Source organism: Mesoplodon densirostris, chromosome 7 (assembly GCF_025265405.1).
Source record: "Mesoplodon densirostris isolate mMesDen1 chromosome 7, mMesDen1 primary haplotype, whole genome shotgun sequence".
NCBI classification, from domain to species: domain Eukaryota; kingdom Metazoa; phylum Chordata; class Mammalia; order Artiodactyla; family Ziphiidae; genus Mesoplodon; species Mesoplodon densirostris.
The window spans coordinates 28,618,281-28,633,223 of record NC_082667.1 but is presented as its reverse complement, the minus strand read 5'-3'; the positions used below and the strand labels follow the sequence as shown (position 1 = coordinate 28,633,223).

General features: G+C 37.4%; 1 protein-coding gene across 1 annotated transcript in view; it reads right to left on the bottom strand.

Annotated features, from left to right (window-relative positions):
* DCDC1 (doublecortin domain containing 1) overlaps window positions 1-14,943 on the bottom strand; it is a 472,935-nt gene that overhangs the window by 38,976 nt on the left and 419,016 nt on the right. Inside the window, 4 exon segments of the mRNA XM_060105173.1 lie at window positions 890-1,048; window positions 4,677-4,830; window positions 6,423-6,558; window positions 9,340-9,439. Coding sequence (XP_059961156.1) covers window positions 890-1,048; window positions 4,677-4,830; window positions 6,423-6,558; window positions 9,340-9,439 — 549 coding nt within the window.

The following is a 14,943-nucleotide window of genomic DNA, read 5'->3' as shown; positions in this document are numbered from 1 at the left end:
TTCACCAGCAAAGAAAAAATTCACTTGAGATAATTTAAAGGGAAAAAGAGGTAGGGGTAGGAACAGGGCAATGAATCAGAACAGAGAGAAATGAAGGAGTTCTGTTCAAATCATCATTTCTATCTTCTATCTACAGAATCCCTGGCAAACAGAATCCCATTCTCCAAGTTTTTGAATCTTCCCTAACAACTCATAGGCTATCATAAACCAAAATAATGATACGCTAATAAGTTAATTCAAAGGAATCTCATACTTAAATATCTCTTACAGCATTAAGCAGACTTATTAAACCTTATTAAAAATCACAGTGCATTGGCAATTAATTTGTAAATGTCTATTAAGTCCCTACTATGCGCATGGACTAATGCTAAGTGTTGAAGAGCCAAAACAGTTTAATTCATGTAAACTGCTATAACATTAAGTAAGTGTATAAAGATTATGGAATAATACCAAGTACTATAGATTCCTGTCATTTCATTGGACCTTGACCAGAGAAAAAATTAAGTTAAAAAGGAAGAAATTGCATTTTACTAATTTCTTAAAGACATCAAGGCATTTTACACGCTTATGCATAAGTTCATTTACACATTCATTCAACTAATATACAGGCTCTGTCCTAAGTTCTCAGGAGGCAAAGATGGATGAGCTTACCTTTTAATAGAAAAGACACCAGTGAACGAGAAATTACCTTACACAGCTAAAGCGAGAAGGTACTTGCCACCAGTACTTGTAAATACTTCAGTCAAAAACACAAGGAACACAAAAATGTGTGTGTTGATGTAAAAAGCAAATAACAGTAATGTAAATCTTCAGTAATATTTTTGCCCTTAAGTGAGTGAATCTAAGACCAGGTAGAAATCTCTAACAGGAATCCCTTGCAACTTTTTACCTGTATTTCTTCTCTGGTTCCACATTTTCAAAGAGCTCTTCTTCCATTTTCTTTGGAAGCCTGTCATCTTCATCAAAGTTATGAGAAGTTTCCTGCCAGGCATACCTGAGAAGTGTGTGACAAGCCTTCATTCGGAGATGGGCCCTTGCATGTGAATCTCTATCAAGGTTCAGAAGGAAACAGAAGGCTAAGAAATCTGATTTATACTCACAGAATTTTCTCTGAGGTGTAGTCTGATAATACCCTGAATGATACTGGTGGATCTGGAAGTCATATTTCCATAATGGTGCCTAACACTGCAAATTCACATCCTACTAATACACAATTTAGATTTTTTAATATAAAGCTGCAAATGAATCCTCAATCATATAATAAACAGCATGCATCTTTGTTATATTTACTCAGGAAAAAAATGGGGTCATGTATTATATTTCAAAAATAAGATGAAGCCTACTCAGTAGTTTTGGAAATTCATAACAAACGTGGAATGAGACTCTTGCCTACTCCATAAATGTGTCATAATTCTGCCTGGAACAGACAGCCTAGATTACTAGGTTTCATAAAATTTACTCATTAGACAATGTTAAGGAATCTTAATAACTTTTCCTTTCAATAGAAAAATCTAGAGAGACTCAAATAGCACCAGCACAAATGTACCAGGTTTTGATAGAGAATAATATACAAAAACACTTAAATAGTCATAGTTTGAATAACTGAGTCAGCCTTGTGGCCTCTTATTAAGATGAAATCGTTGGGCTTCCCTGGTGGCGCAGTGGTTGAGAGTCCACCTGCCGATGCAGGGGACATGGATTCGTGCCCCGGGTCCGGGAAGATCCCACATGCCTCGGAGTGGCTGGGGCCGTGAGCCATGGCCACTGAGCCTGCGCGTCCGGAGCCTGTGCTCCGCAACGGGAGAGGCCACAACAGTGAGAGCCCCGCGTACCACAAAACAAACAAACAAACAAAAAAAACAAAGGTGAAATCGTGAACGGAAACATAACCACCATGCAGATCTGAATATATCAAATCCCCAGGCACTTTTTAGGGTACACTTGCTTCCGTGGGATCATGACACAATATGAGGACTGCTCTGCTGAAGGCAGGATAAATATACTTCAGCACTCTAAATGTGCATATGTGTAAATAAAGTTCTCTGGAGGAGGCTGTGGTCACCAAGGTGCTTGCGGTAATTTGATGTAACTGCAAGCAATATCGAATTACCCAAATCTCCAGGGACAATTCCTGCGTTAGCAGAGCAGACCATACACTTTTCAAATGTAACAAAAGTATTACATGTGGATATGAAATTGGTGGGTAACAACAGCCTTATTCAGAGTTGCAGCACAAGCAGCTTCTGAAGACAAAAATTTCATTAACAGTTAAAGAAACAACAGTGCCATCTTGTGTTCAAAATAAAAAACACAGCTTTCCCACCAACTCCATTTCTTTGAGGGAAACAGACGGAAAAAAAAGTCATTCTTAGACATAACAAGATTCTTCCTCCAAATCCAGATGGGATTTTCTAACTTGGGATATCTATATATTCCTCGGCTCCCAAGCAAATGAAGGACAGTCAAGTTAATTTTAGAACAGCCATTAAAAAATACATCTTGTTTTATTGATTCATGTCCATTCATTCATTCATAAAACTAGTCATTATTTAATCATTCATTCCTTTAACTAATATTTCTTAAACATCTACTATATTGTAGGCACAGAGTTCTAAGTATTGGGGATATAGTGGTGAACAAAACAGTTAAGTTCTCAGGATTCATGGAGCTTACATTCTAGTGGGAAGAAGAGAGATAGTAGAGAAGTAAATGAATAAACAAACAATGAATATCACAAGTGGAATAAAACAGGAAACTGTGATGGAAACTGGGTGAGGTGGGGTAGGGTCTACTTTACCAATGGAGTCATAGAAGGATAGAGGTATTCTGAATTATTATTTAAACATTAAAATGGGCTGTCTTGTGAAATAGTGATCTCTCTGTTCCTAGGAGTATTCAAGAAGAGGCTGGATCAAAGGAGCTTGCCTAGAATGTGCAGGAGATTCCTGCATTATGTTTTTTTTTTTTTAAATTGAGGTATAATTGACATATAACACTATATTAGTTTTGGGTGTACAGCATAATGATTTGATATTTGTATATATTGCAAAATGATCCCCACAATATGTCTGGTTAACATCTATCCCCTCAGATAGTTCCAAAAATTTTTTTCTTGTAATGAAGACTTTTAAGATCTGCTCTCTTAGCAACTTTCAAATATGCAGTGCAGTATTATTAAGTATAGTCACCATGTTCCTGCATTATGTTTTGAGTGGACTCAAAGGCTTTTAGCTCAAGGATTTCAGGCCTTGATGAAATCTATGAATCAGAATAACAAGAATCTTTGCTCTCAAAGATGCTCTTTCTTTTTTTTAACTTTCTGTTTATTTATTTTTTTCCAAGTGCAGTATAATAACTCAGACGCTAGATACATTCTTTAGAAGAAGAACAAAAGGGAATGTTAGAAAAGTTTGTGGCCAATTTTCTTAACAATTGAGGAAGATACAATATAGGTCAAATCACTCTCTCTGAAAAAGGCTTTCTGGTGCCTTTGTTAGTGTCAGGATGTAGGACCAGATGAACTACCCATGAAAATGAGGAAGTCTGATTCCTAACATTAAAGTTAATATTCTTGTAATTGAGGATAGAAACAGTTGTTTAAAACAGCTTGTATACCAATGATTAATGAAAATTAATTTGTATACAAATTAATTTTCAGCTATTGCAATGGTAATTGACTTGCTATTTTTGGTTTTATAATTTGGAAACTAATTCAATGATTCCTTCATTTATTCTGTAAAGGATGACAAAAGTCAGCTATCCTGGTCTTCACAGAACACGTGTGATAGAGTTTTTGCCCTCATGGAATTCCCAAATTGGTGGTGGTTGGTGGAGTAGAGGGGAGGGAACTGCTAAGTACATTGCTGGTATAGTCATTGTCATGGTTGATTTCAATGATAAAGAATCCTTCCACAGACCGAGGTTGGGGCATGTCAGCTGGAGAGAAATGAATATGTGGTGAGAGGCCTGCAGCAGTGCATCAGTGGAGTAGGCCGCAGTCCAGAGACAGCTTGTAGCTGCCGAGCTGGAGCTTGGAATTCATGTGGCACAAAGAAAAAGTGTGGAGTGGAGGTGGGCATGGGGGTACAAATGAGGGTTAATGACAGGCCTGGACCAGGGTCAGGAGGGCTTGGGATTCCAGACTAAACATTGTCTTCTGTCTGCAATAGGTAGCCATTGAAGAACTGTATAAAGAGGATTGTGTTTTAGAAAGATTGTCCATAGACGAAACTTCAAGCTGAATTGGAAGGAGGAGATTATGGAGATAGAAACCAATCAGAAAGCTATTTCAGCAATCCAGGATGATAACTTATATTAACATGCATTCAACTTGAACCTACATTAAGGAAGAAGCATAATTGTTCCTGAAGTCCATGTTTATGGAAACAAAAACATGATGAATTCCTCAAATAAATGTCTCCAGTTCTAAGATTCCAGTCTTTTAAAAATAGCAACATCATAACAAAATTACTGAAAGTAGATCGTTGTGGTGGTTGAACACTGAAGCTCCAGCTCTATCCTTTTGCCAGGAAACTAATTAAACACTAGCTCTTCAACTTCCATTAGTTTCATAAACTTGGCGTGGGTTCCCTGCATGGGCTCTGTGGTGTTACTGAGCTAATGAGCTGAGTTCAAATAGGAACCGGGTAACTTTTCTGGCCACACTGATTACTTACAGAATTTCACTGGAAGCATTTCCCAATGTTAAAGCATTTTTTTGCACTTGGTTTTCCTCTGGTTCTATAATTTGCTTCTCTTCTCCAAAAATTGGTTTCCGCACAGCAAGCCTGGCTCCCAACACAATGTCACTTTGGACTTCTAAAACAAGAGCTGAGGAGAAATGCACAAATTGCAAGGACATATTAGTTATGACCTCAGAGCACTAGGATTTTGAAAACACGTATTAAAATAAAAATGCAGAAAATTTCCAGCTATTTGGTCTAAGAGAACACATTCTAAGTATAATTGATAGTTGCTCTTTAAACTAACAAATTGGATTTCACTTAATTTAATTTTTGTAAATTCTTTCCTCTCAAGACATTTTTAGTCAAAAGTGCTAAAAAAATAGGTCTTTCCAAAAATAAGTTAGTTATAAATTCTAACTATTCAAATGGGTTCCATTATTTAGACGTACGCCTCTAGGTCATTCTCTGGGATCCAAACTCCTCAATGAAAGTTCCCAATGCCTTAAAAGACACATGCAAAGCTTAATGTACAGTGTTCAAGATATGCAATAAGATAATGTTTTAAATTATATTAATGATTTTTCTCTTCTATATATAGGACCTTTTTCCTGGTCCTGGGGTAGCCTTAAGGGAAGGTGGAAGACCATGAGGAATGAAAATTGTTACAAAAGGAAAGCAAAAGTACAAATACAGTTTTGACATTCAGGCACAAGACAATGGCCATGTAAGTCAGATGACACTGTCATGATTTAGGGTCTTTTCCAAAAGCCTTTAGCTCCCATTTAGCTTATCTCAGTGTTGACCTGGAGGAAACCTACCATTTCTGGGCCTGAGGGGATCTGTGGCAGAACACAAAGGAAGGCAGAAAACCAGCACTGGGTGTCGTGATTCTGCCTACAGGCTTTGCTGCAGGAACCTTAGCTAGACAAGGCAACACTGAGGACACTGCCTATGGTTCAGGACACGGTGATGAGTTACCTCTTGAGCTGTCCTCACCACTCCAATCTGTGGCATAGCCACATGAACCTGGATCTGGTTTCTGGGAAGTGCAGCCATGACCCAGGATTTACTAAGAGCCATGCAGGGGAGCTTTCCAGAAGTGGCTGCCAAGCAGGGGTCAAGAGGTTCTGTAGCAAGGATTTGTAGAGATGGCTACCCAACCACAACCAGGCTGCAGAGGGCCAGAGGGAGCAGAGGGGAGGCTGAGGCAGGCAGGAAGTACCAACCACCCAAAGCATTATCTGGGACAAAAGAATGGAACACTGTCACCCAGCCATGGACTTCAGCCAGCAGGGCCCAGAAAGCAAGAGGATCTGCACCCCAAGTTCTTTCCTTCCATCCTAGAGAAGAACTAAAGTGAGAGTCTGGAAACTGAGAAATCTGAAAGCCTTCCCGAAAGGGACTATTTAAATTAATGTATGGGACAAACTTAAACCTGACTGTACATTTAAAGTTTTCCTTGATGGGGGTACCTGGGGCTCACAAAGAAGGCCCAATTTGTTAAAGACAAAATAAAGAAAGTATGTTTTCTCTGCACATCTAAAGTACAGTGTGAATTAAAATATGCAACTCTGTTAAATATAAAAATTAGTCTAAAGGTAAACAGCAAGATGCAGGGGTGAAATATGACCTGTTTAAACAAAGTTGGATTTTTTTTAAAAAAGCAATATCATCAAGTTGTTTTTTTTTTTTTTTTTTTGGCTGTACATATATAAAGTAAATAATTCCAATGCTTACCCTCTATCTTACGTGTACTGCAGAAAGTTTGAATTTTAGAAATATCTGATGCTAAGTTCCTCAGGAAGATTTGCTTCTTCTGCTGAGCAATGGACAGATCAGAATTGATCCAATGTTCTCCACATGAAACACACACCTACCAAAGAAATGAGTCTCTAATCCCATATACAATTGCTCACAGCAGCATTTTTATAGCCCAAACTGGAAACAATCAAAACACCCTACAATAGGTGAATGGTTAAACAAACTATGGCACTATACTCAGTGATAAAAAGGAATAATACTCAGTGATAAAAGGCACAAACTATTGATAAAAGCAACAAGTTTGATGGATCTACAGGGTTTTGTACTGAAAAAAGACTTCTGCATACTATCTTTGCAACTTCCTATGAATTTTTAATTATTTCAAAATAAAAAGTTGTAGAAAAAATGATTTTTTAAAGAAAGGAAAGAAGGAAGGAAAGTAGGAAGGGAGGGATGGGGGAAGGTAAGTGGGTATAAATCAGGGGGTTAAATATGAAATAGCTAGTGGGAAGCAGCTGCATCACACAGGGAGATCAGCTCGGTGCTTTGTGACCAGCTAGAGGGGTGGGATAGGGAGGGTGGGAGGGAGACACAAGAGGGAGGGGATATGGGGATATATGTATACATATAGCTGATTCATTTTTTTATACAGCAGAAACTAACACAACATTGTAAAGCAATTATACTCCAATAAAGATGTTAAAAAAATAAAAAGTTAAACACTGAAAAAAATTGGGGGTTTGTAAACTATGGCTGAGGATCAAATCTCGCCAATTGTCAGTTCTTGTAAATAAAGTTTTATTGGAATACAGCTATGCCCACTCATTTGCATGTTATCTGTGAATGTTTTCGTGCTACAGTGGCAGAGCTGATGTTTCAATAGATACCATATGGTCTGTAAATATTAACTATCTGACACTTTACAGAAAACTCTGACAACCACTGGTATAAATGAACTTGCAGTATATGCACAAAAATGTTAATGTGGATATTTCTAGATGCTGAAATTATGGATGATACTTTTTCATCTTGATTTTGCTTATATGTACTTCCTAAATGTCCTTAAATAAATACATATTTCTTTGAAGTGAGGAAAAAGTAGAGTAATATATTGAGAAAGACTCGGTAAAAAGAAAAAGAAACTCAATGTTGCCTTTTTTTAAGGCCACTCACTGATCATTACATACATACTTTGTATGTGGACCTAGGGAAAACTTTCTCAAAAATATCTTCTTTCTGATCAAGATGGTTCTTTTTCTCTCATGGATATACTTAATCATGTAACTGTTCATGTTTCAACCCTCATGTTGGTGGCTCAGAATAGTTGACAGATTCATTTCTAGCAAATATGTAGGTCCTTATAACAATCACTCCTGGGTCCATCTCATCCTCCTTTCACACATACTCCCTTAGCCCTGGTGACCTCATCGACTTATCTTTAAGTTAAATTTACCTTTTTGTGTCGTATGTTTTAATGCATCTACCTTAAATTCTTTCTAAAATAACACAGTGAATAAGCACAGCAGGAAAAACAAAAATATTAAAATCAAACAAACAGAAAGCTTGGCAGTGATAGAATTAGAATTTAAAACACCGTCTAGGGCTTCCCTGGTGGCGCAGTGGTTAAGAATCCACCTGCCAATGCAGGGGACACAGGTTCAAGCCCTGGTCCGGGAAGATTCCACATGCCACGGAGCAACTAAGCCCGTGGGCCACAACTACTGATCCTGTGCTCTAGAGCCCACAAGCCACAACTACTGAGCCTGTGAGCCACAACTACTGAAGCCCGCGCGCCTGGAGCCCATGCTTCGCAACAAGAGAAGCCACTGCAATAAGAAGCCCGCCCACCGTGATGAAGAGTAGCCCCCACTCACCACAACTAGAGAAACCCCAAGTGCAGCAACAAAGACCCAATGCAGCCAAAAATAAAAATAAATAAATTTTAAAAAAACAACAACACCGTCTACCAGACTCCAAGAACAGAGGGTCTCCACTCTGCCATGATGCCTCTGCTATTAGTCACTGGTACTTGGGTTTAAGACTCTTTCAACTGGTCTTTACGTTCAGAGTCTGAGTCAAGTTCTGATAATTTGGTACAAGCTTGGTTCTCTGTTCAGAGAATTTCAGGCATCAATCAAGGCAGGTTTTCTTCTCAAGCTGATACCGTAAATTCCATAAGTCGGGGGAAAGGCTGGGCAGCTAAAGTCCTTCCACTTCTCAGCCTTCTCCAACCTCCCAAATAGAGTGTGTGAAAAAATAGATATGATTATTTTTTTCTGAAAAGGTAAAATAATCATTTAGTAAGAAATCATTAAATAACTACATTTTGAAGGCCTCGAAAAGAATACAGAATCTACCCCCTTAAAAGAGTAGGGCAGGGGCTTCCCTGGTGGTGCAGTGGTTGGGAGTCCGCCTGCCAATGCAGGGGACACGGGTTCGTGCCCCGGTCTGGGAGGATCCCACATACTGCGGAGCGGCTGGGCCCGTGAACCATGGCCGCTGAGCCTGCATGTCTGGAGCCTGTGCTCGCCAGAGGGAGAGGCCGCGACAGTGAGAGGTCCAAGTACCGCAAAAAAAAAAAAAAAAAAGAGTAGGGCAGAAACCACAAGTGGTTAATAATGTGGTCCTCTCCAGTTTCTGCCCTCATTTATAAAAGGGGTTGTGATGAGCATTAAATGAGTTCTATTACATACAGCCCTGAAAATCATGCCTGACACATAGTAAGCGCTCAACAATTAGCTATTCTTATTACTTTCTGATGGTTGCTGAATTAGGATAATTCTGAGAAAAAATAACAGGAAAAAAATGGTGTTTGAAGTCTTATATTTAAAAACACTTTCCTTTTAATACTATCAATATATTAATATTTCCAGTTTCATGCTCATGTCTTTACCAGTTCTTCTCTTTGAAGGTCTTTTAGGGCAAAGATTTCCTTCCCCTTTTCACTGAACAATCTCCGAGCTGCAGAAGGTAAATGTAAAATTTCAGTGCGCCTGTAATAAGAGACACAAAAATTGACCTTGTACATGCAAAGTTTCCAGCAGAGAAGAGAGGAAATAAAAGAAATCACGGGCCTGGATCATTAACAACAACTAGCTCAGTAGGACTGTAGGATAGTCAGGAGCTCGGCTCTGGAAACCAGCAGCCCCCTTTTGAGTCTCATTCTCCCTCTCCAAGTTGTAAGACTGGGCAAATTCTTTAAGCTCTCTAAGCCTAAATTTCTAACCTTTCAACGTTGCTGTGAAGATTAAGGGTTGATTATGAAATATGCTTAGCACAGTACCAAGCATGATCAACAAATCAAAAAAACAAAAAAACCCACATGATTATTTATTCTTCACTCCTCAGTATGCCCCTACACTTTCCTATTTGTGTGCCTTTTCTCTTGTTCTCCCTTCTACATGAAACACCTTCCTCAGCTTTTGCTGTTGAAGTTCTACTCTCTCCAAAGTTACATCCATCACCCAGCAGTTTCTCATCTCTCTCCACCAGAAGTGATCCCTATATATAGCTCTTTAACTCCCTTTCAAATAGGAAATTCTTGCCAAGTTAAACATTAAACAGTGATTTTTTTTTTCCCCCAAACAAGCTCTGGGCCAGCTCTGTGGATGGATATTGAGATGAATGATACAGTTTCCTTGTTTCCTGAAGGGCTCCTTCTCTAGTAGCGGGGAGAGACCAGTCAGCAACTGAAGTGTGATATGAACTAGTGGGTGCTGTCATAGGCACCTGGCTAGGGAGGTGAGGACACAGAGGAAAAACAATGAATTCTTCCAGGGAAGACTCAGGTAAGGAAGTAACATTTGGGGTGGGCCTTGAAGAATAAACAGGAGTTCACCAAGTAGGGTCAGGACTTAAGAGAAATTTTATATGGCTGGAGCTGAGTTTGTGGACAAGAGGTAGAGCCAGATGAAGCTGGTAAAGAAGATGGAAACCAACTGAAAGCACTTAGGATGCCAGACTAATGAACCTGGCCTTTATCCCGTTAAGTATCAGGAAGTCATTGAAGGAATTATAGTAGAGGTATGGTGTTGTCAGATCTGCTTTTTAGAAAGTTAACTGTCAGAAAAGTGCAAGATGGGCTGGAGGTGAAGAGGCTGGAATCTATATAGTCAGTTTAGGGTAGAGGTAAAGAGGTGGAATTCTGGGGAAGAGGAAGTAGAGCTAAACAGAGTGATGGGTCGTGTCCTAAAGAATGCTGTTTTATATTAGAATGTACTGTCTATAGTAAATGAGTTAGAAGTGACTTTATGCTCATCAAGAAGACTCAGCTGTATGAAAAATATTTCTTAATTTTATTACCTTAGATGGCCAAAAGCAATTGAGCAGATAATTAGGCCCTCCATTTTTCTGAGAGGTCTTAGAAGGAAATAAGCCAGTGGGAATTAAGTCTCTCCTTCTCCTGTCACAACTCTGGAGGCTGATGGGCTGGTGAGAACTGGGCTGGGTTTCTCATCCATAAGAATTGTAGGGTGGAGGTATTGCGGGGCGGGTGGGAGGGAGAACTGTAAGAGAATTGAGCCCCAACCAGAAGATTTGCTTAATTCTCTCTGGATGCTGCCCAAAGACCCTACCCAATTCCTGCTACTCATCCCAAATCCAAGCATGACCTAAGGAGAGTTACAATCATGATAACCTGATCCCACTCACATTTTCCTCAGAGAATTTTGAACTATGGGAGTAACCAGTTTTAGGACAAGTGGGAGAGTAAAGTGAAGGGGAAGCTGGTGGAGTTTTCTTTCTTCTTTTTTCGGAAACCCTATTTTATTTTATTTTTATTTTTTATTTATTTTATTTTTTTATATTTCTTTTCTTTTCGGAAATGCAAATCCAACAGTAGACGCTAAAATTCAGATCTAAATTCACTACTGTGCTTTAGAAGAGTTATCTTTGCACTGGCTACACTGGCAAAACATAAGCAGCCACTGAAGAACACATCTTTAGTTTGAGGTAGCTACCACCAGGCACATATTCCTTAACTTCATCTACAGAATTACCCTGTCTTCAATAACTCTTAAAACTTCAAATTTTATATATAGGAAATAGTTTACTAAGTTGTTACCTGTTACTAGCCCAGACCCTTAATATTGCACAGTATTTTCAAGGTACAAATAGTAGACTCGTATCAGGAACTTTCCAAGAAGTTCTGTGGAAACCCTATTTTAATAGTGCTGAATTCAACTGGCCCATGTAGGTGGGTTGGAGAGAACGGGATAAGCTGTTTCCTCTGTATTGAATTCCTCTAACTAGCTCATGTGCCAGCCAACATCAGTGGAGAGAGAAGAAAAGAACTGGCTCTTAAGTGCCTAATAAGGAATGTGTACTCGGCAGTCAAATTGCCTGGGTTCAAACTCTAGCCCTCTCATGTATTGGCTGTGTAACCTTGGAGAAGTTACTTAACTTCTCTGAGCCTCATTTTCCCCATCAGTAAAAGGGAGATGTAACAGTACTTATCTCATAGGGATATCTTAGAGATTAAATGTGTGAATACCTGTAAAGCACCTGACACATAAAAGTCAGCAACACATTATTAAAATGTACCACACACTGCAAGCACTTCATGTCTACTCTCTTGTTTAATTCTCACACCCTTTCTGAGAAGCCCATTTTACAGATAAGGAAACTGAGCCTGGAGATTAAGTTCCTTGCCCAAGGTCACAAAGCTAGTGAGTACAAAAGCTGAAATTCAAACCTAAAACTCTCTGGGTCTTTTACTACATCATATGGCCTCCTGAGAGGGCATCATCATAGAATAACAGGGAAGAAACTGAGGCTGAGATACTGAGTAAGCAGTTCGGGATTTCTCTGTTACTGGGTTGGCCAAAAAAGTTCATTCGGGTCTTCCTGTAAGATGTTACAGAAAAATCCAAACAAACTTTTCGGCCAACCCAATACATGGGGGCAAGGGTCCTAGAAATGAAGTCTTTTGACCCTCACACCAAGAGTTAGGACTGATAACCACGTGGCTTGGATTTACAGAGTATCCAGAAAAGCAGAGTCTTATCTCTGACTTTGTTCTCTCAGGACTGGTTTTTCCAATACTCCATGTTTCCTGCAAATTTAAATATCAACAAAAACGGTCTATATCTATTATTTTTAAATGGGTCTTGTTATGCTGTTAGGTCTCCCTTCAGCTTTGCAGATGGAAGAATCAACAACAAAAGATCCTCGAAACCATCTAAAGTGAATTATTAAATTACTAAAGGATAGCATAATTTTCCTTAAATTCTATAAAACTACACTCTCATATTCAGCAAGACATATTTTGTGAAAAAGTTTATACCAGGTGCTTTACTTTTGAACAGCTATCAAATTCTATGGGAATAAATCTTGTTTGGGTAGGAAAATATTGATGAAAAGAAAAATTATAATGTAATTCACAAATATGGTATAGATTAGTGACATTTAAAAATTGATTTAAAGTAGGTAAATATCAAAAAAAAAAGTAGGTAAATATCCTGCCCTTAGTTCAAACAAATTCAAACCAAAGTGCTGTAAAATTGTGAAATATATATATTTTTAATGGGGATAATTTACAGAGTTTGTAGTTCAGAAGCTAGGGGAAATCACCAGACCTAGAAATTTTGGGGAAAAACATATTAATTAGCATTGGTATCATGTACTCATAGCTTACATATTTCACAGATTAAAAACTCCAGACTCACTATATTAAGAATTGTTTTCTTATATAGGTACATATGTATTTTGTGTTATAATCATTCAGGCACTTGAATGGAATATACCTTTGCATTTAGGGTAGTATTTACCTCTCCAAAAGTTGGTGAAATCCAGTCTGGTTTGTTTCTGTTTCAGAATATTTAATGACATAATTTTTCACATTCCCTTTCCTTTCAGTGTCAACATTTCTAAAAAAAATGATCCAAGATTTGATTGATATGGCAGTATACATTGTCAATTATCATTCAGTTTGTTTAAGTATGTGAATAAATCATGAGGTTTTATCATTATTTACTCTAAAAAAAATGCCTTTCTTAAAAAAATAGGATTTCAAATACTATCACAATTAAATATTAAACTTCACAAACATTTATACTATGAACAATTTATACAAGAAAATAAATTTTCAATATCTGAATCCTTTTCCAATAATGTTGAACACTCTGAGATGTGAATTTATCAACTTTGAAGAAAATGCAGAGATTACATTCATTTTGCCTTTGATGTTTTATTCATATACTGTTCATATTTATATGTTTATTCATATATTACTCAGATACTGTTTCAGTTATCAATCCAAACCTAAAAATGTTTTTAATAAAAAATTAATGACGATCATAGAAAAAGAATCGGAATACACATCATTAAAAATTTTCAAGTAAGAAAGAATTGTGTATTTTTAGAATCTTTATATTTTATTAAATGAAAGATATAGTGTTCAAATGTAATGTTAGTCAAAACACTCCCTATTTAAATCTTCTGTTACCAGTACTTACAGAAAGACTGGGGGGAAGGTGTGGGGAATGCTACTGATGATCCTGTAGAAAAATTTCTGAATCAGCCAAGAAAAATTAAACTATATTTAGTAGAGTTTTGATGTCAAATGTATGCCAGTGTATTTTAATTATCTGGGAATAATTAATTCATGTAGAGAACGAAGTGAATATTTGATTAACCAGGACACACTGTTCCATGAACTTAGCAGAGAGTTTCACATACTCTCTACTAGAATAGCTGTACAAATTAACAAATCTCTCAAATTACGTTTGGATTACCTGATTGAATCATGCATTTTAAAACATAAATTGATCAGATTAAACCTCTATATAATTTTGAGACACATAAAGATAGGAAGGGACAGAAATTACTTGTTAATTTTGCACGTTAAAAAAAAGTCATATACTACTTTAAGGGCATTACCCTCACATTTTACGTCTAGTAGAATGAGCTAATTATGAAATGTATGCGTCAAAGATTTCAATTTCAGGGTTGACTTTACTTTGAAGATTAATTTTTTACTTTATCATCTTTATAGGCAGTTCAGTGGACAGCCGATCTGAATGTTACTCATTGTTCAGTGATGTATGAAGTATATTTAATCAATGTGAAGAAAGTAATATTAAACTATTATCAGCAGCCTCAAATATTCTAAACATCTCAAAAGAAAGGTCAAGAGGTAATATCACAGCTAATAATATGAGAAACAGTGTGTTTAATTCATCCTTTACATCAGAGTTTTGCCCTAATCTATGATTCCTTTTGTCATAAAATGTAATGAAAATACAGCAGGTGACTTTCTCCAATGTTGCAGAAATACTGGGTCTTTGGGAAGATTTTATTCCAACCTCATAACGTAAGCTAAAGGGCAGATCGATGCTTTTCTAGGATGGTAAACTTTTAAAATGTTATTCCAAGGCAAGGATATAGATTATGTAAAGTTATATTTTGAGAACTATATTTGTTCATTAAATATTCCAAAAATCTAAATGTAAATAATTGTGTGTAATAACTTAAATAATGTAAATAATAACAAAGTAAA